Source organism: Leptidea sinapis, chromosome 12, assembly GCF_905404315.1.
Source record: "Leptidea sinapis chromosome 12, ilLepSina1.1, whole genome shotgun sequence".
NCBI lineage: Eukaryota > Metazoa > Arthropoda > Insecta > Lepidoptera > Pieridae > Leptidea > Leptidea sinapis.
In genome coordinates, this window is record NC_066276.1 from 4777375 (window position 1) to 4800125 (window position 22751).

The 22751-nt window shown below is 36.0% G+C and overlaps 1 protein-coding gene across 1 annotated transcript; it reads left to right on the top strand.

The window, feature by feature from the left end:
* The first annotated feature begins 13487 nt into the window (after positions 1–13487).
* Positions 13488–22751, top strand: LOC126967319 (uncharacterized). The gene is made up of 7 exons (XM_050811781.1): positions 13488–13521; positions 13745–13919; positions 15475–15675; positions 17237–17415; positions 19197–19396; positions 21054–21301; positions 22430–22751. Exons 1-7 carry the CDS (start codon positions 13488–13490, stop codon positions 22548–22550), a joined length of 1158 nt encoding a protein of 385 aa, XP_050667738.1. The 3' UTR covers positions 22551–22751.

Sequence of the window (22751 nt, forward strand, 5' to 3'; positions counted from 1 at the left end):
GATAAGTGGTGACCGCCACGCACATCTCTTGCAACACCAGAGGAATCACAGGAGCGTTGCCGGCCATTAAGGAAGGCGTACCCACTTTTTTTTGTTGGCTGGATTCCTCTTTGCATTTGCATCGGATATCAAATTAGCAAAAATGCATTGCAAGATTATAAAAGTATTGAAAGAATATCTTAATTACATTAAATAAGATATATTTATCTAATAAAGTTTGTTTCTTTGAACACTACATTAATCTTCTTCTTTTCCATTTTAAAAAAAAGCGGTCTGTCCGGTAAATGTAAAAAACTTTATCCATCAAGCATGGCAAGAGATTTATAACGAAAAGTTTTATAAACTTGTTTTATATAAGTATTTTATATAAACTTAAATAAAATTAACAATGCTTGTTAAAAACTTGTGTATTTTAAGTTAGTGTGAACGCTGTCAATGTATCAGACTGTATCAAACATGTTTCAAATCTATATGTAAACACAAAATATGTGTTTTACACTTGTATAAAGACTTGTTGGCAACACAGTAACAATGAAAGTATGTCAGACAATTTCAATACATGTTTGAAACAAATAATTATGTATTGACAAGTATTCTTCAAGTTTTGTATAAAACAAGTTTTTGACTTGATACTTGGTGTAAGCGAGGGGTAACGAGAGCTACGAGTCTCCGCCACAGATCACTATAAAATAAGTAGCTACGCTAGTGTGACGCTAGGTCTCCTCATGCCCTTTTAAATAGCATATTTTAGCAATAGTTTTGACATATTATATTATATATTCTTATTATGATTTAAATTACCCATTACGCTCCATATCGGAATTAAATCTTACGACCATATATAAAACACTTATATAAGCTTACGACTTAAGCAAAAAATGATGAAACCTAATGCTGGTTCAGTAGAAGAAAATGCCACATACAACAGATGATTGCGAATATAAATTAATTAAACACAATAACGAAAAGCATGTACTGATAATTATACTATATTTATTAAAGGACCATAACAATATCAAAAGATAAGTAATATTAAAAAAGTAATTTCATGTAAAAATCGATTGCCTAAATATTTGTTATTATTATGTTATTCATCTAATACAAAATATATATTATAAAAACAAGCATTGATACGTCAATAGTAGGTACGCCTACTGGGACAAGAATGTGATTATTTTATCGCGACAGAAATGACTGTACAATATTGTATATTTTTATTGAAAAGAGTGCAAAAAAAGAATGCTGGGAGAGTTTTGTTGCGCCGCTTCTTCTCTCTCAGAGCGCCATTTGTTTCCGAAGCGGTGGTAGTATCTAGTACATTAGAAATGACATCAAAAAGAATTCTAAAGTTGTCAGGTTATTTTTCTAACCGACTATAAAAAAGGACAGAGTGTAGAGAACGAAGTTCCTTATGGGGCGTTGCGGAGCGTAAATAAGTAAAAAGCGTAAGACTTTTATGTATAGTGTATGTATGATAGCTATACAGTGTATATTGAAATAATATAGTCTATATGATGACTGTTATGTCATATTTTTAAACAACATTTTACTGACTGTTTTCCTTGGATTCTTTATATTCGATGAAATATTGACAGGAAACTTTGAAATATGTGTTTTTAAACTTTGTCTGTTGAAGTTTCACATCTACCACAGTCTTAAGAAACTCTTCCTTGCAGTCATCCCACGAACATCTCTAGACGGGGCAATTATTGTTTTCGTGAGTGTCAATTAAGAACAATTAACATCTATTTCGAGATACAAGATAGTGGATATGACTTTACTTTTTAATAAAGTCATGTAATTAACTCAATGCTATATTCGGAGCAATTAAACGATCTTTTTGAGTTTCTTTTAATGTTTTTTCTGTTCCTGTTTTGCTAATAATTCTATCTTTCATTTTCTTATTGTTTCCTGTTTTTTGCATCTCTTCTCTATCTCTGTTTTTTTATTCTGTGCAGCTGAAGAAATACCTGCAGGAGTTCTTTGACTTTTTTTTTCTGGCCTTATCAGGTATCTCAGGTAGCATCGGATGATTTTTAAAAGGACCCAATATTGTTAAATTTCCAACAGGTATTGATATTAAAGGTTGCAATTTAAGAATACGAAAGATTTTAGAAGTATTTTACCACTCAAGATACTTTTCAACTCTGTTGTCAGATCTAATCTAGAATATAGCTCAGCTGTTTGGTGCCCATATCACAAAAAATATATATCACGAATAGAATCTGTACAAAAAAAGTTTCTTTCAAAGTTAAATTTTTTTGCAAATAAATATATCCGTAATGATAGCTATGAGAATAGATTAAACACATTTCAAATGAGGTCTCTGCGAATACGTAGAAATGCTTCACAATTGCTGTGTTTACATAAACTTTTAAGCTATGTTATGGACTGTCCTTCGCTTTTATCACAAATCGGTTTGCATGTGCCTGCCTTCAATTGTCGGCTTAGTACTTTTGCCCCAATGCACATTAAATTCCACCATAGTAATTATGGCTTAAACACTCCTCTACAGCTAATGTTACAATTATATAATTGTATTTTTAATATAGATGAAAACAGTGATATCTTCTTTTCAAACTTTCTTAATTTTAAAAAACAAATTTATATTGCTCTCCAAAATTTATAGATTTTAGATTTTAAAATATCACATGTATTTCTTATAGTAATGTTGTGCCTACCTATAATTTAAGTACATTTAAACTATTTTATTATATTTGTTGAATTCTTAGTGCATAAGTTAATAAATTGTATTTAGTTGGTAAGCCTTTATAAATAAATAAATAAAAATAAAAATAAAGATGTTTTTCATTTGATAAAAACTTCGATGCAGTCAAACTAGGTAATATAGCTGATGCTGTTTGAATCATAGAAGTCATAGGCATTTCAGGCGGTTTTTCCTTAGTAAAAGGCCTGTACTACAACACTTGAGGTAGTAGGAGTTACTACATCTCCAGGAAGTGGCATAATTAGGATATCGTCTAAGAAAAGAATTGAGCCCACGTTAAGGTAACCAGCAGAAACCGAAGAACTACCCAAAAAGACCACTAAGTTGGGTCCATTTTGCGTGCAGTGATGGCCAGTCATTACAACGAGCCCAGCTCCTACCAGAAGTTCAGAACACTCCTGGGGTGTTCGCAGACTTCCTGGAGCGACCTTGTAGTTACTAAGGTTTTTGGTATAGATTATTTTTATTGTTGTTTAGTTGAGATAATTAATACCAGGTCGGTTGGCATATTATTTTAGCCATAACTGATTTGGCAATTTTAATAATAATCATATCATAACCACGCACGCGCGTAAACACGAGTCTTAAGGCGAAGAGTAAGCAAAAAACACGCAAACATGGTGTTTTTAGACAAGTTTTGTGGTGAAAGTATAGCATTTCGAGCTATGAACACTACTTAATCCTGTTACACATATCCTTAAGTCTTACTTGTAGGTTGCTAATGCTTGCTGTTGGTTATAGTTAACACTGCCGAGCCTTTTTGAACTACCACTTTTCTTTGAAGTTAAACAAGTTTTTTGGCATGGCGTGACGCATTTTTTTGGTACTTCTCTCAGAAAAGCTATTCTTATAGCTTGTACTTTTTTGTGTAGGTTTATTTATTCAGATTAGTAGTGAATAACGAGGATTGTAAGCAAATAAACTGTTTTCCACGCAAGAATTTTGAAAATATTGGCCTTCTTACATTGATGGCGGGCCGGCAGCCGTGAACTCATATCGCTCAAGGTCGCTAAAAATTTAGTGTCGTCTTAATGGGTCACACTTTATTTGTTAATTTGTTCATGCGCTTCTTTTTAAATTGAATAGATTATTGTTAAATAATATACGTGTCTGTAATTAATTGTAAACATGTTTAAATTATTAGACACCAAGTTTAAGTGATCAGCATATTAATGATACACTAATAGGTAAAATGTTAATCGTTCACATCTCAGTAATATAGGTGATATTAGGGATAAGCAAATAAAAGCAAAAAAAAACAACGTTAACCAACTGCGATTGAGAAGCTGGATTTATTGAGAAGCGTCCTAATGTTAGTCGAAGGAGTGGCCTGAAGCTCAGACTCTGGCCTGAATCTCGTTCGCTAGCAGCAATAAAACGAACCTGATCCGAAATATTGTGACTTGATAGTAATATCCTTTTGTGAACGATTTTGCACCGTGGCTGATTCCAAAGCTATTGTGTTCGCATGTTAAAAGATAAATTATCACTTAGACTTTCCAAGCATTCTTAGCAGATTCCACATACACCATTGGCATTAGGGTCCCTTAATGACGGGAGATAATTTTATCATATAAATTGCTGGCACTGTGAACAGAAGATAAAAATGCTGGTAAGGGTATACTAGATATTTTTCTGATGCTAATTCCGCCAAAACGAATGGGCAGTGAGAACTCGCACCAAGAAATATCTGACCATGAACAATTTAATTTTTTAACCGACTTCAAAAAAGGAGGAGGTTCTCATTTCGTCTGTATGTTTTTTTTATGTTTGTTACCTCAAATGTTTCGACTGGTTGAACCGATTTTATAATTCTTTTTTTATTTGAAAGCTGGTGCTTCTCGTGTGGTCCCATTGTAATTTGGTGCAGATCTGACGGTGGCATCCATGAGAAAACCATAAAAGTCTTAAATTTGCTATACGTATGTGGACGACATATTTACGAATAACTCAATATCGCGCCAACCGATTTCGGTGATTCTTTTTTTGTTATACATTGGATATATCTACTTCAAAAATAGTTTGGTGAAAGTTTGGTTGGGTTCTAATTACCGGAACCATGACAAAATAATGGAACACTTCAATTCTTAGGAACTAATTAATGATACTCGGCCGAATCCTTTTCATGCTAGTAGGATTATTAAGTCATCTACCATAAAGTAGTTATGGTTAAGTAATTAAGTAATTGTCGTAGTCGAATATAATGATCAAGGGAAATCTTTAACGACTTATAGTAAGTCAGGGTGCGATCTGTGGCAGTATTTCTAAATGCCTGTAATCAAATTGCAAAGTGCTTACGTTCATTGCTGCATTGAAAAATTTTGTATATATATACACATATTTAGACAAATTGTTAGTTAGTGTACCTAATTCAAGATTACTAAAAATCAAAAAATAAAAAAAAATTAACAAAAAAACAACCGACTTCAAAAACATTCTTCCAAAACAACATATAATATGCACTAAAAAGTATAAAAATAATTGTGAGTTTTTATACAATCTAATTCTAGTTACGATTATTGTAATTTTTGGAGTCGGTGTCAGCCGAGATAAGTTTGTAACTACATGTAATACATAGTTATCACCTATAGGTGAGATGTGCTTGAGTCGTGAGGAGGCGAGGACACCGATTCCAAAAATGACAATAATCGTAACTAGAATTTGGTTATTTAATTAGACTGTATAAAAATACCTAATTATTTTTAACTTTTTAGTGTATCTGTTGTTTTGGAATAGTGTTTCTGAAGTGGGTTGTTTGTTTGTTAAATTTTTTTTTGATAATAAATTTTGTATAGAATCGTCAAAATTGACATAACTATCTCATTGTTCCAAAGAGGGCAACATCGGAGAACATAGGCTAGCTTTGGGACACAAAGACTAAACCGAATTATATGATTTGCTATTTGGGAACGTATGCATAGTAAGCGGTCTGAATATTGTTCAAATTTTGATTTTTGTTCATTAAATTGATCATAGGATAATATAGTAGATATACCTATGCAGTATGTACCTTCCATGTAAGAAAAATTCTTACATACAACTAAATGAGTACGAAGAGGGACGGTGACGACACAACGTTGTATCAAATGGTATCGTAGCCGTCTCTGCGTGACCAAATTGAAAATAAAGAGAAGTTAATATAGTCGGTGGGGTTCCACATATAAATAAATCCCACACAGCAACCCTAAACACTACAACGAATGCAACCAAAACCTAAAGTAACCGCTCTAAAAATCTTTATGTCAGAACACCACCGACTTAATAATAACAAATTGTTTTTAAGTTTTTTTTTACGATGAGGAAATACATTAACGTACAGCACCCGTGCTGAATGTTAAATGCACAGGAAGTGTGGGACTCCCGAACCCGTTCCACCTGCTGATACTTTATACTGTAGAGGGGTATGGTAATACCCACTAAAACCTCCTCGAGCGTCCATGTTGCCAGTTTCGTTGGAGAGTTCTGGGTTCGCTATTGCATTCTACCAGAACTCTCCGTGGCATGGCAACCCTCCGACTACAAAGACAATTGCAGGTGAGCAATCCTCCTTTTCCTTTGTCATCGTCGTTTTTGGCGAACGGTGTCAGCTGCAGGGTCATCTTCTCGGAGTCTTTCAGGTAACTCCTTCCATAGCATCACTTGCTCACAGAAGAAGACAGCACCTCTCCATGCCTCTTCACTGCCTAACATTTGCTTGACGAAGTTTGGAAGTGTGAGGTCTGTACCAACGATTTGCATGAGGTCGCGACACTGTCGACCCCATGCGTCGCAACTTTGTAATGTTTGCTGGGCGGTGTAGTCGCCTGCATCACACATGTGACATATGGCTGTCCGCTCTCTTATAGCCACTTTGTGCAGGAAGTGACCGAATTTTAGAACCTTTGTTTTATCTTTTAACCACGTTTCAAGAATAGGGAGAAACGTATCTACAATCCTGTTTCCGGCTTCGGGCGCCCTAATGTCTTTCATTCACTGCTGGATCATGGACTTCTCAGCATCACATCTTACATTATTAATTTCATGCCAATCTAGGGCAACACCGTTCCGTTCTTCTTTGCATTTTATATGTGGAGGTCGAAGCGTGGACTTCAGCCTCTTTTTCCCATGGGGATGTCCTTGCCAATGTGCAAGCAGCAGTGTGTGACACTGTCCACCTTGTAACACGTTGTGGCTATCCCCGTAAGGACCTTTTATGGTCTCCTCAGTAACCTCCTATTGTGTTTAGAGAGAGCGTCCAGCCATATTGGTGCGCCAAATAACGCCATATTTTTTAAAATATTGGGGTTGAGCACGTAATCAACTATAAAGTAGATCCTGTAGGTGAAGCTACAACCTGAGAGTTGAACAAAGCATACAAGATTTTATCAACGATAGGACACTCGAACGGTTGGGTCAGATGGAAAGAGCGCTCGCACGGAACGCGAGAAGTCGAGGATTCTAGTCCCGTATCGTTCATAAAATTATGTTTTCAGTTTTATTTGTGTAATTAATCACAGAAGTGAGGGTTATCACTTTAAAAACATAACAAATTATATAGGTGCAATTTACATCAGAAATATATTATACTACAATAAATTACAGGTGATTGCTGCCAATTTTTATAGGCAACCTATCGCTAGTACACTGCATACTCCCTAAACGTTCATTTAAAATCAGTTGTATCAAATAACACTTACCTGCAGAATCAAGTGGTGGGATCTTAACTATAAGGAAATGCTGATCCGGCACCTGAAAGCTATTTCAAATTCTAATTCTAATTCAAATATTTTTATTCAAAATAGGATTTAAAATCACTTATTGAACGTGAAAAACTACCACCCATTCAAAAGAGACTGCCTCAGACCTCAGAAGAATGGGCGCAAGAAACTCAACGGGCATTTTTTTTAAATATAAAATATGGATTACAATGTGATATCGTACAATAAACATTTATAATTGAAGAGCCCGTGGGTGTTTGCTTCATTCCCAGTCCGTGGTGTCATTAAGAAAATCGTTTATGCTATAGTAACCTTTCCCACACAAACGTTTTTTAAAAATTCTTTTAAATTTCGTAACACATCTGTTTTGTACATTTTACATCATATTGTAGAAGCATATACATCGTTAGCATATACATTATGTATCTTATGTAGCCTACTAGAAGTAGTTACAAGCAATCCCGTATTTCTAGTGTTATAAAAATGAAAATCACTATTTTGAGCAAAAAGGTGACGATTTTTATTGACCTTGGCAAATAATCTACTATTACATTATGATTTGAGTAGATAATGTGTTTCTTATTCAATGGATTCTCTCACCTTAACCCATCCCCGTACTTGATCACTAATACCGACATGAACTGGTATTACTTTTAAGTGCAAGTAACTGGAGCTCTTAATAAACCACTTACCTCGCGTTTTTCGCCATTAAAGTTTAAAGAGGGTTTTGAATAGCGCGGGCGGCGCAACGTGGCTTGTTCTCACGTCAACGTCGCGCGGATGACACCAGAACATTTGTAACGTGAACACCACAATAGACCCTCTCACCGGCCGCGGCGCCGCGAGAACTAAGTGGCTGTTTGGGGTGTTATAATATTACCTTGTTTCAAACACAGCGCCATCTTATATTTCATTCATTCATATCAGTTTATAATTTATTTATTATTATTTCAACAAGGATGAACATTAAATAAATAAATATTATTTATCCCGAAATTTTGAGGAGCCGAATTGAAATGAAATCATCCTGTCTTAAATTTAACGCAAATATTTGAAAATATATTTTATGAAAAAAAAAAATTTAAAATTTCTCTATTAACTATTAAAAATGTGTACAAAATGACTTATTATCTACTTCAGCAATTTACAGTTATAATATAATATTGACACTCTCTTACACAAAGTATCTCGCCCCAAAATAGACATAGCCTGTACTATGGGTGCAAAAGAACTATATATTTAATACAATATACTTCCTTAAACATACATAAATACAAATAAACATCTATGACTCGAAAATTCATATTCTTCATATTAATGTCTGCACTCACCGGGATTCGAGTCCGGGACCTAGGTGTCATTTATTAAGCCTATATCAGAAACTTATTTCTACGACCCTATCTACGTGTTGAGGGATAAAACTATATTATGCTTAAAATAATTACAGGGAAAAATGCAGGAAACTGGAAAAACCTGGCTATCTCCTATCATTTTATGGTTAAAACCAGTCTGTATTATTTCGTCCTGAGTTTAATAAATAAAGGAGTATTTTACTAACCGTTTAAATTCCACGAGAGTCGAATCGAGTCGAGCTTGTATTCTGCCAAGAACGTAATATCTACTTTGGGTCTGTTGTAACCTTAAGTCTTGTTGAGTGTTAATAAAACTATTTTTCCATAAAATATATTTTGTAATATTATAATTTAAAATTCTTAATTTATTATAATTAACAATTTTCTATTCCATCCATTAAGTTACATCTATTGAACACTCTCAACTCAACGCGAACATTGTACATTAGACGGAACTGTTACTGCAGAAGTATGAACTGAACTTTAAAGTTATATCTATTTGCCTAACATTGTACTGCATTGTATACCTGCCAACATCATTGTGTGTAAGTAGCTACGTTTTTTTTTTATGGAATAGGAGGACAAAGCGTACAGGTCACCTGGTGTTAAGTGATCACCGCCGCCCACATTCTCTTGCAACACCAGAGGAATCACAAGAGCGTTGACGGCCTTTAAGGAAGGTGTACGCGCTTTTTTTGAAGGTACCCATTTCGTATCGTCCCGGAAACACCGCACAAGGAAGCTCATTCCACAGCTACGTACTGTAATTGGTAAAATGTTATTTTCTCATGTGAGTGATGGTCTTAATGTAAATAAAGTTATTTAAACCTAAAAGTGATATCGAATTATACTTAGTCTGGCCATAAATACTGTCACAATTAAATTAAACAAAATATTATTATACATTTTACTTTGGAGTCTGTCATTTTTATGTGATTCTTCATTGAGTTTTCTCATTTTGGCGCCAATACATTGTACAATATTTTGCTATAATAAATGGAGTGGGGTGTTAATAAGAACCGAAACTCTCCATAATATTATAATAATAATATTGACAGACTTTTTACACAATTATCTTGCCCCAAATTAGGCATACATAGCATGTGTTATGGGTTGCAAGACAACGATATATTTAATACAATATACTTACTTAAACATACATAAATACATAAGCTTGGTATTAGTAAAATATTTGTGTACCGGGCTATTTATAGGTAGGACCTCTTCTGTTTGTGACAGAAAAAGATCTGGCCGTCTACGTAGTGTTCGTACGAAAAAGGTGGGAAAAGCAGTAAGGGAAATTATTCGAAGAAATCCTGTCCAAAAGCAAAAGGTTTTATCTCGGGAGATGAAGATAGCACTTAAAACTATGTCACGTATTTTAAAAGATGACTTAGGACTTGCAGCCTATATGAGACCTACTACTATCATTTCTTAACTCATAATTTAATAAAGAATAGGCTGGTAAAATCTAAACAACTACTCTAGCGGTACTCAAAAGGATATTTTGTTTACGGATGAGATTTTTTTTACAATTGAGCAACATTTTAACAAACAGAATGACCTACCGCAACGTAGGCACAATCCGACTTCAGTGATGGTTTGATGGGTTATTAGCTATGAAGGAGTGTCTGAGCCATACTTTTATGAAAAATCTATGAAGATACCATTCGTGAGAAGGTAGTGAAGCCCCTTACCAACAGCACGTTCAATAACCAAGAATGTTCCTTCCAGCAAGACTCGGCGCCGGGTCATAAAGCTCAGTCTACGCAGTCTTGGTTGGAAACGAACGTTTCAGATTTCATCAGAGCTGAAGACTGGCCGTCGTCAAGTCCTGATCTTAATCCGGTAGATTATGATTTATGGTCAGTTTTTCTTTGTTTCCAGTATTTATATTTATTGCAAGACTAGGAATATTGGTGATAATAATTATTTTGTTGACTGATTAACGATAAAAATATATATCTATATTTAACTTTTATTATAGCAGAACTTTAACTTAGTTATTACTAGCTGACCTGGCAAACGTTGTTTTGCCATATAAATTATATATGTAAACCTTCCTTGAGCTTCAACGAATCGATTACAAAATATTTCATTGCGATCGGTCAAATAGTTTAGGAGCTATTAGGGAACATACAAACATACATTCTCTTTTATATATATAGACTAGCTGACCCGACAGACTTCGTACTGCCTCAATGGATAAATAAAAGACCTAAACTTTTGTTTAAAAAAAACTTAAAACAAACAAAAGGAATCCTTTTTTTATTAAAACAAATAAAAAATGCTCGGTATGAATGAATTTTTGCTTACTTACATTTTTGCTTACTTACAAAACAGAGTTTTCCTGAAATACGTAATGAAATATTGACAGACAGTTGATGAGACAGTCTGTTAATCAATTTAATATATAAATTAAATTATATTTTTTGTTTTGTTTTGTGGTGCGGTTAGGGTCAGAAATTTTATTTTTTGAGAAAACTTAAGATTTATCAATCTACATAAAAATAATCTGATAGATAGATAACAACTACCTACTATAGTTACCTAAAATTAAGTGAATTTTTACCTCCTGAGAAAGTTAGAAAAATATAAAAATTCTAATAAGATATTACATACATTTTAAACTATTATTTTAATTTGATTTCTGAACGACTCCGAGTTTTTATTTAGTTCCGAGCATTTTCATATTCATTCAAGCCTTTTAAACCTCCTCTGGACTTCCACAATTAATTTAAGACCAAAATTAGCCAAATCCGTCCAGCCGTTCTCGAGTTTTAGCGAGACTAACGAACAGCAATTCATTTTTATATATATAGATTATGAAGGGTACTCACGATATATATGAAAGGTGAATTAGGGAATCGAGGACTAAAACAAATAAGACGCCACGTGGACAGATTGATGTACTATAAGTGCTAATAGTGTCAATGTGTCAAGAGTCAGCAGATTAGAAGAGCAGTCTATAAAATACTTAAATTTAGGACATCCTTTGCTCAAAGATATCATTGCTATCTTGGACTCAACCTTTACAACAAACTTAATAAAATTTTAAATATTAAAAGTCTTAATCATAGATCATGCAAAACAACAATTGATAAATATGTAGTCACTGGACTACAATGAGACCAAAAATTTACTAAAAAATCTTATTTGACCAGTAGGCACAAAGGCATTACTTACCCTCGGGTACATAAATACAGTACACACATCCCTACACATTCACCATACTCATACACACATAACAGTCATATCGTAAATATAATATAACACTTGATCGAATTTGAACACAATCAAGTACCGAATTTGTATAAGTTTGTTAATTTCAAGTACACGCACCTAAACTATCGCTGATCGAAGGACGATGAATACTATCCTTTCGTGATACAGTTTTTACTAATACGAAACGATAGGGTTAATCAGTTTAATGACAGCCACTAAGTTACCTATAATAATGAAAGTTAACTTTGAATAATAATTAGTTCTATTGTATTTAGTTAATTGTATAGATTAAGAAGCTGTATAATGGTTGTTTTCTTATTTTTAAAAAAGGTTATTATTATCATAAAGTACTTATAATTAAAAGGCTTAATTCCTTTTTAATCGCATAATATAAGTCGATAATTTTTTACCAAACTTATGAAAGTATCGTATTGGCATCGCTCCCTCATGTGCAACTTTGTTTTCATAAATAATAACAATTACATTGACATACTCTTACACAAAGTATCTTGCCCCAAACTAGGCATAGCATGTACTATGGGCACAAGAAAACGATATATTTAATACAATTTACTTACTTAAACATACATAAATACATATAAACATCCATAACTTGGAAACACACATCTATATGCATCATATTCAATCTTATATACAATCTGGTTTGAGTAGTTACGGACGTACATATAACTCCTATTTGAATGAAATATTTAAGCTTCAAAAAAGAATATTAAAACTTTTGCCTACCAAAAATCATAGTGACTATTCCGAAACTGAACTTTTTAAACATTGCAAAATTTTACCGATGCAGGTACTGATGAAATATTCAATGTTAAAAGAAAACTTTTTCAATACTAAATACTGGGATAAAGAACAACATCCTGTATGCACGCGGGCCGTCACTCGGGGCTGTTTATGCGCTCCGAGCGCGCTCAATAGATATGGCGAACGAACGAATGCTTACCTAGTTCCTCGCCTAATTAATGAATTACCCACTGATGTACAGAACCGTATAAATCCTTGTAATATTAAGAAAAAACTGAAGTCATACTTTTTAAGTCACCTAAAATAAATATATTTACACAATTTATCTAACTGGCACTAATGTTCTGTAGTTATTGTACCTAGATTTAACTCTTTGTTAGCATATATTACAAACCCGTGTGGTTTTCTGATGCTAGCTTTAAGTATTTCCTTTTGTAAACTTTAATGTAAATAAATAAATAAATATAAATGATTGCACCTACCGGGAGTCGAACCAGGGACCTCTTTAGCTTAGTAATAATAATGATAAAATTCTTTATTAGCCTTAAAATAACATACTTAGAGAACATAATAATATTATAAAACGTGTGTGTGTGTGTGTGTGTGTGTGTGTGTGTTAGCGTATGGGTCGTAAGAGCAGCTCAGTTTCATCATAATTTAGTGGTAGTATCAGGTAGTCAGGGTCACTAACCATTCGGCTATATGGGTCGTCTTGTCTTGATGGTTTTCGATACAATGATAGAAACAGGTCGAGGTAATGTAACGTGAGTAAATAAACAATCGCATATCTAAGTACTAAGCGGTAAACTAAACGATACAATCTTAAAACTAAACAATGTTCTGCTCCATAATCCGAATAATGGAGACCGCGATGTGACTTTCATGCATTTGTTACACAAACTTATCTCAGACTGGTTCTTTCAAAATGTTGATCATTTCATTTATAATACCATTATTAAATTGCTGTTGTGCATCAGAGATCGAGTTGAGTGATGTTGACGTCAATGATATTCTTCGTAGCGATCTCATGCCTACTTCCTTCATTCCCGAAGGTTCCGATGATTCTGTTCAAGAGGAGAGAACTGTCAACATCGGTGTGGGATATGTTAATGGCTCGGTCGGTGCCGCTCTCTCTACTCTGGACTTCCACAGGTACGTTCATTTGATTTTTATTTATTAAAAATAAGGGACGAGACGAGCAGGACGTCCAGTTGATGGTAATTGATACGCCCTGCCCGTTACAATGCAATGCCGCTCAGGAACTACAATTGCGCTCGTCACCTTGAAACATAAGATGTTAATGCTCATTTGCCCAGTAGCAACGGTGCCTTTCAGACCGAAACACAATAATTTCTACACATTACTGCTTCACGGCAGAAATAGGGGCCGTTGTGTACCCATAACCTAGCCGGCATCCTGTGCAAAAGATCGCGACGCGGATCCATGAGATCGATTGAGACGCAACTGTGAGCTTCTTAACCCTCACAGTCGCATATCAGACGCCGTCTGACGCTGCCGTCCGCGTCCGCCGCGTCATTGGAATCACACCAGGGGCATTGGTCTTCTAGCAAGGTAGGCACTGTAGATCTAACAAGGCGATCTAGCGAGCCTGGAGATTGCTATTGGTTTTGCTTGGATAGGTATTTGGGAAAATTTATGAGTTCATTAGAAGTTTGGTTATAAAATAATGGAACCAAATTCAACTAAATTCACTTTAACACTATTTTTATTTAGGTTCATAACGAGGTATGCTCTGCCTAATTACCTTTATAATATGCACGCCCCTGAATCACACCACCAGTGATCCTTACGATGAACGACGAAAGAAGCTGAGAAACGAAAGAGAAGGAGTTTGTGTGGCGAGGCTCTCACGGTCTCACGAGATTCTCTTCTCTATCAATCGAAAGAAAAGAGAAACGTTTGCTTGACTTTCGTCGGCTATAATGTGGACAAGGGCAAAGGCTAGACTTCATAAGATACATAAAAGCTTTAAGGGTAAATGTATACACTTTCCCCCTTATTCATAATAGTCTGCTAACTTAAACCATTGCTAATTCTCACTCTGTCTTCTTCTATTGACCTAAGTCAGAATGAGAAAAATCACTCCTTAGCGGCTGTTTAAAGTTAGCGGACCATTATGAATAAGGGGGTTTATCTATAAATACATTTAAATGTTTTATTAAAAGTGCTCTGTAGTAAATCCTACTACTCCACTAGTGAATATCTAAGTAAACGGACAGCCTGGGACTAGATTATGAATATTTTATAGCAAACAAAGACAGTACAATATTGTATATTTTATTAAAAAAAGCGCAAAAAAAGAATCCTGGGAGAGATTTTTGCGCCACATCTTCTCTCTCAGAGCGCGTTTTGTTTACGAAGCCGTATTAGTATCTAGTATATTAGAAAATAATTCTAAAGTAATCAATTTTGAGAAAATAAATGCCTCTTATGCTTTTAATGGGAAATGCACTTTCTTTTGATTAATATATTGCCTTGTACTAAACTTGTGTATAAATTAATTAATAATTAGTTTAATATGGTCTTTAATCATAATTTACTACTAACAAAACGACTATATTCGGTCCCAAGTAAGGCTGCATTATGCCCCACTTTATTCATGCCTGTATTGGCATGGTATGGATTGATTTGAAATACGACAACTTAACGTTGTTCATTTTAAAATTGTTTATTGCGTATTTTGTAGGAAGATGATGAACGAGTATCGATGCAGAAATTACCTCGCAGAACAAGTCCTGCAGGAAATGGGTAAAAATAGTTTGCGAGATCGTGTCGGGAAGCCGGTGGAGTCTCACATGTTCGGGAACATGCTCCCGCAGGTATATGATGCGAGAAGTACTGCGTTGTATGATGTGGGCTCGATGGGATACCAGGAGTGGCTAGCGAGGTTGGTAAAGCTAAATAAAGGTAAAAAAGAACACTAAACACACGGGTCTTATGAATGAATACGTGCTACAGAAGAGACATATACAATTATATTAAAAACGGGGTTCCTCTACGGCCATTGCCAGCTAATGGGCACCTAGCCAGAATGGGTCTCAGTGAATCAAACCTGTGCTGAGGATAATACTATATAGAATATAATAAATTTCGGCACAGTAACACGTTTCCTAGTTAGTAGCCTCGTTTTTTTTTATCTGATCTCATTTTTAGACACAGGGAGTTAGGCCAGCCGCGCAAGTGCAAGCAGGGGGCACAATAGATCCTAGGATTTAATCGATAATTCTAATCCTCAGATTATAATAATAATAATATTATATATTTGAGAAATTATTTGAGAAGATAATAACCAAACTGAAAATTAGACGTAATTCCAGAAAAACGTTTCAAACGACAATCATGTCCAAATTGAGTTAAGAACACAAAACTGGTCATGTGATTCATATTAATGGACTGACATAAAATGGCAACCCTACTATCACTCTTTCAGTGACATCATGATATAGTAGGCCAACCCACATGTATGGAATACCTATACTAATATTTTTAAACTTTAACACGAATTCCTTAAAATGTAATGTTTGTGGTTTGGAACGTTTTTCAGAGTGTTTGCTGGCTTGAAGACCAGTATTGATCTGCTATAAGGTGACGTGGTGATATACTCAAGGTGTCGAATTTGAGTGACAATTAATTAATTTATTTAACGCGTTAAAAGAAGTATTACTTCAAAACAAGACGGGCAGATCTCCTGTTGGAGAGAGATCACCACCGCCCGGGCTTCCTTGCAAGGATTTTTTTTATGAAAATACGGGACGAGACGAGCAGTACGTTCTTTAAAAGCCCAAAAATTCTGAGTGGCACTACAATTACGCCCGTCACCTTGAGACAAGATGTTAAGTCTCATTTGCCCAGTAATTTCACTAGTTACGGCGCCCTTCAGACTGAAACACTGTAATAAGTTACAGCTTTCCTTTGAGCCTTCCACTGGTAAATAGTTCAAGAAATACTAATATGAATAAAACGCAGCACGCTTTATAAATATATTATATATCCCCTATAGCCCAGTGGTTAGTGACCCTGCCTTTTAAACTAGAGGTCCCGGGCTCAAATCCCGGTATTTCTTTTTTATAAAAAATAAGGGATGAGACGAGCAGGACGTTCGGCTGATGGTAAATGATACGCCTTGCCCATTATAATGCAGTGCCGCACAAGATTATTGGAAAACCCAAATTTTCTGGGCGGCACTACACCAGCGCTCGTCACCTTGAGACATAAGATGTTAAATCTCATTTGCCCAGTAATTTCGCTAGCTACGGCACCCTTCAGGCCGAAACATAGTGAAGTTTACATATTACTGCATCTAGGCAGAAATAGGCGCCGTTGTGGTACCCATAATCTAGCCGGCATCCTGTGCAAAGGAACCTCCAAGTGGCAGTGGACAGAGGACAGAGGTACGACGCGGTTCTTTGTTCCGCCCGCAATGTATTTCATTCTTGAAACGTTTTCAGAGTGACAGCGTTGAACGACGTGTATCAACACTTCAACATGAGTGTCGACCCTCACGTTAACATCAGTGTGACAGTGAAGCCGTACTCCCAAAGCCTCCCGCGAGACCGGTACGAGGTTATGGAGTCCGCCGAGTCTGTGTATGATCATGACTTACCCGTCTACGATGTTTCTAAACACAGTAAGTTGTTTTATTTACATTGTTTTGGGTTCTATCGCTTGTCGTTCGAATCTAATTAACTAATTTTCACATTTTTATATCAACATTAAAATCATTTTTATTGAAAATAAGGGACGAGACGAGCAGGATGTTCAGCCGATGGTAATTGGTAATACGCCCGGCCCATTACAATACAGTGCTGAGCGGCACTACAATTGCGCTCGTCACCTTCAGACATAAGCTGTTAAGTCTCATTTGCTCAGTAATTTCACTAGCTACGGCGCCCTTCAGTCCGAAACACAATAATGCTTTTACACATCACTGCTTCACGGTAGAAATAGGCGCCATTGTGGAACCCAAAATCTAGCCGACATCCTGTGCAAAAGAGCCGTCCACTGGCTTCTCAGCAGAAAGATGTAATTAAAAATGGGGTTTTTTTTATATATTATATAAAACCAGTAAATAGATAAGTGTCTTATGAACATCCAAATGTTATGAGTCAGTCTTGAGTGTTAATACCGCTAAGTTTTACCTTTCACCAATTCGATTTAACTTGCAAAAATAAATACTCAATTCGGTGAGCCAACATCTCCTGCAGATGCCTCGTGTACAGGCGAAACACGTGTTAGATTGATAACACTCAAGAACATCATAACATTTGGATAGTAACGGATCTCCGCAAAATAACGCCTGACTGTATATTTTTTTTGTATTATTATAAAAGGTTAAACTTTTAATTAACAAAAAAAAAACAGAGTTCGTGATGACAGGATCAGGAAAACATGACAGGACGCATGGACCAACCATCGCTACCCCGCCATATTTAAAGGAAGGAAATGACCTGACCCACAAGATCGCCATAGTAATGATATTTAAGATAATAATAAAAATACTCTGTGAACGGCTAGGTCACTTGACCTTACGTAGATACGTACGCTTCATTGTGTGTCTTCTACCGCATTTATCACTGCTAGTGTTCCGAAGAACTGTTTCACCTGATTCCAGCCGAATTCCACCCTCGCACGACTCGCCATAAATTAGGATATCATCCGCAACATCTGGATGATTGGCGGTCCTCCAGAGTGCGAAGCTGTGGATTGAGCTTTTTTGTGCGATGTTTCCGGGACGATACAACATGGGTACCTTCAAAAAAATCGCGTACACCTTCCTGAAAGGCTGGCAACGCTCCTGTGCTTCCTCTGGTGTTGGAGGAGAATGTGGGCGCCGGTGATCACTTAACACCAGGTGCCCCGTACGCTCGTTTGTCCTCCTATTCCATAAAAAAATTGCAGTAGTTGTTTATTTAGAGGTACAAGTAGTCATTTGTTCTGATTGCCAGTGTCTAATCAATAGTAATTCTTGTCCCTTCCATAGATGATACACTTGTATATGGTCCCTACTAACGTGGATCGGCTGCGAGATACGCGTCGGCCATTTTGATCTGAACGGCCACACAGTATTGTATATCCTACATCTTTAAACAAGCAATTCGTATATAAATCTCGGAAACGGCTCCAACGATTTTATTGAAATTTAGTACAGGTAGTTTCTGGGGTGAGAAATCGATCTAGCTAGGTTTGAATTTAAAAATATGCAGTATAATAGGTGTTTCAATGAGAAACTGCTACAATAACATTAGAATGCAAAGGTAAATTTCGCCACAAGACTATAATAGCTCAGATGGCACATTGGGTGATCCGAAAAGCAGAAGACCCCAGTCCGAAACCAGATATCCTATTAGTTTTTTTTGTTCAAGTTTTGTACTTGTATATAATTTTACTAAAGTTGGTTTGTTGCTTCAGGTGGAGGCTACGAGTACTCGATGCCGCCGCCTCCTCCTCCCGTCTACCAGCACTCCTCCAGCCAGGAGGAGCACGACTATCCGGCAGAGAAGCACTCTCACGGGCTCAGCGTTAGCGATCTGTTTGATATATCCCTCACTGGAATAGCATTTCTGTCATTTGGAATGTTTATACTTCAAGTGCTGATGTGTATCACAATGGTACTTATTATAACTTTTTATTTTTTTATGAGAATAAGGAACGAGACGTGCCGGACGTTCAGGTGATGTTAATCGATACGCCCTGCCCATTACATGGGATCAGGATTCTAGAAAGACCCAAAAATTACGAGTGGCACTACAACTACGCTCGTCACCTTGAGACATAAGATGTTAAGTCTCATTTGCCCAGAAATTTCACTAGCTACGGCGCCCTTCAGACCGAAACACAGTAATGCTTACACATTACTGCTTCAGGGCGCAAGAAATAGGCGCCGTTGTGGTACCTATAATCTAGCCGGCATCCTGCGCAAAAGACTGGTAAAAAACTTAGTTAATACGCAGCCCTAACAGCCCTTGTTAACACATGCAACTACCACATAAACCTTAATAAATATCCCACAATTTTTCTTTACATCAACAACTAACAGAATCAGTAACCTAGAAGTAACTTTTAAATGGTTTAAATATTGCTTGCAAGCGAGCGACCATTCCGCCGAGTATATAATGAACTATATAAGCCATCTACAGGGTGTTACTTAAAACATTATTTTTGTGTTTTATATATGTACCTGTTACCTCATACTCCCTAGTATGGTGACAGATTTCTCATACTTCCATTGTAAAGGAAAAAAAATCTTTTTTTGGAATCTATGAGTAATTGAGCGCTAGATTCGCGAATATAGCGTTTTTGTTATTTTCAACAACAAATAAAACAGATATTTATTTGTATACAAAAAGTATCTTTGATGAAGTGGAATGGATGATGAAGTCCAGACCGAAAGTAGTCACTCGAACTTATAGGTAAGAATTATACGTATGGCGACAAAATAGTCAAGCGATTTTAACCCACTAATTTGAAAGGTAATGAATTGATATTGTCGCGTGTAACAATTACTATTAACACGCTCTTACGGAATGTTGAGAATGTACAAAGTACGTGTCATTAAGGCTACTGGAAACCCAAGCCGATTAAGCGAGAAAATTCTTGCCGTGCACAACCACTTTGTGAAATCAATTACTGGCTGCAGTTTTCCTGAACCGATACGACTTAGCGATCTTCAAGCTTAGAGCATTCTCCCGTCTTAAAGGCCGGCAACGCCTTCTCTCTCTCTGATGTTGTGGATGTCCATGGGTGGTTTCCTCACTTCTGTTATCACGTCGGCCTTTTTATAACATGTTATTGACATTGCTATGTCGTAATTAAACAATGAATTACAGCGTAGTTAGGCTGAGGTTAGCTTACTTTTTTATTATTCTAAACTCTTATTAGAATTAAACCCCTAAGAATATTTTTAGATTAAGGCGACTAGCCATCCTTTGAATGAACACCTAACAAAACGACTCATTGACCAGCTATTATTTTTATTATTCGTTAAAGACGATAACACTTAAATTATTATTTCTAACTTTATTTGTTAGAGTATTAAAAAGGCATAAAAATTTTGAAATTGATTCCTCTAGAATTCTTTTTGATGTCATTTCTAATATACTAGATACTACTACCACTTCTTAGCGCTCTGAGAGGAGAAGCGACGCAAGAAACTCTCCTAAGTCCCAGCATTGTTTTTTTTTGCGTTCTTTTTAATAAAATATGCAATTTAAAAAAATGCAGCCAATTTTCATGATTATAGAACACTAACTTCTCGTTTCTTTGTAGAACGAGCAGCCGACCCAAGTGATGCAGATGGTTGATGGTGGTGACAACGTGAACGTGGAAGACGTGTTCCGCTTCAAGAGAGACACGGACTCGGGAAAATCTCTCAAGTCTCTCAACTACATCTCTCGTTATGCACTGATGGCGCTGAAGCCCCAGTCGACACGATGCCTGTCCCGCACCCTATGTTTGGGCAACAAGTACACGAGGAAACTGGAGCACAACGAGAGATATTGGCTACCTTTGCTTCAGTAAGTTAAAACGTATTACCAGTGTAGTGCTCAGTACACATATAAGGTCTTCCGCTGCACAGTCAACACTGCTATAAAGACAAGCTTAGCTCACAGCAACCATAAAATCAAAATAATAATGTCATTAGTTATCATTGTACTCATTTTGACAACTTAAGAGCAATAAAAGATTTGTTTATGCATAATTATATAATATTGACACATTTTTACACAATTTTTTTACCCCACACTAGGCATAGTACTATGGGTACAAGACAACGATATATTTAATACAATATACATATTTAAACACACATAAATGATTATAAACATCCATTGTCATCATAATATTAATGCTTACATCTTAGATAATTTATAGGTCAAGATAGAGTCTCGCTGTTAGACAACCGATAAAAACAGGCCAGGTATACTGGTTTAGTGTGCGTGACAAGCTATGTCTTACACTCGCGAATTGTATGACACTTTGTGTAAGTGTGCGTGAATTTTTCAAAAAAGATGTTAGTTCTATTTAGAACTAACATCTTTTTTGAAAGCTGTCAAATCGTCTATGTATTTACATAGACGATTTGACAGCTGTCATACGTGTATCTGGACGTAAAAATGATCTAAGGTTTGCCCCTACTCCCGGTAACATTCGCATTCGGGATCACTAGTACAGGAGGCAGGGTCGCTAGCCATTTTGCTATATGGTCACTGACCTGTATCAATACCACTTGGCAGACAGCAAATTTTTTGTGCCTATTTGAAGCTCCACTCGCGTGCATCCAGAGAACTAATTTTGACGTATAATACAAATGGCTGCGAGAGAAACGTACAATACTCTGAAGTATTTTTGTATTTAGAATTAATTTCAGCCAATTTCCGTGTTATTTATACTTCATGAATCAACGTAATAATGTACACATTTTTTTTGTAAATAGTTTTCCTAGTGATGTTTGTTTAGCTGAGGTTGTCATCACTAGTTTTACTTCCGCAAACTCTCGCTAAATGGCCAACAGCGCCAAAATGGCGAATATCATACTGGCACAAAAGCACTTTGACAGCCGTTAGTCCAGTGGGATATAGCTCTACTGTCAGTATATATGATCGTCGATATGTGCAATGTTCATGATATTATCTTTATTACAGCGCTGGCGTGGCGTGGACCCGCGGAGGTTCCCTGAGTGCTCTGAGAGCTGCAGCCCTCGGTCTGGGAGGAGCTGACTGTGATTATTATTATCCGCAAGAGCAATGCGTGCATCACAACTAGCAAATTACACTTACGTGAGGTCGAACCCTTTTATTACAAACATAATACAGGATGTTAAAAAATCCTGTACTATATCTTGACACGTATATTGGTATCAAGTAGTGAGAACAAATAAATATTGAATTTTCAGGAAATAATCACATTAAAAAAGTGAGAAAAGAAGATTATTAATGTACCCAATTATAAAAGTTTGAACACCTA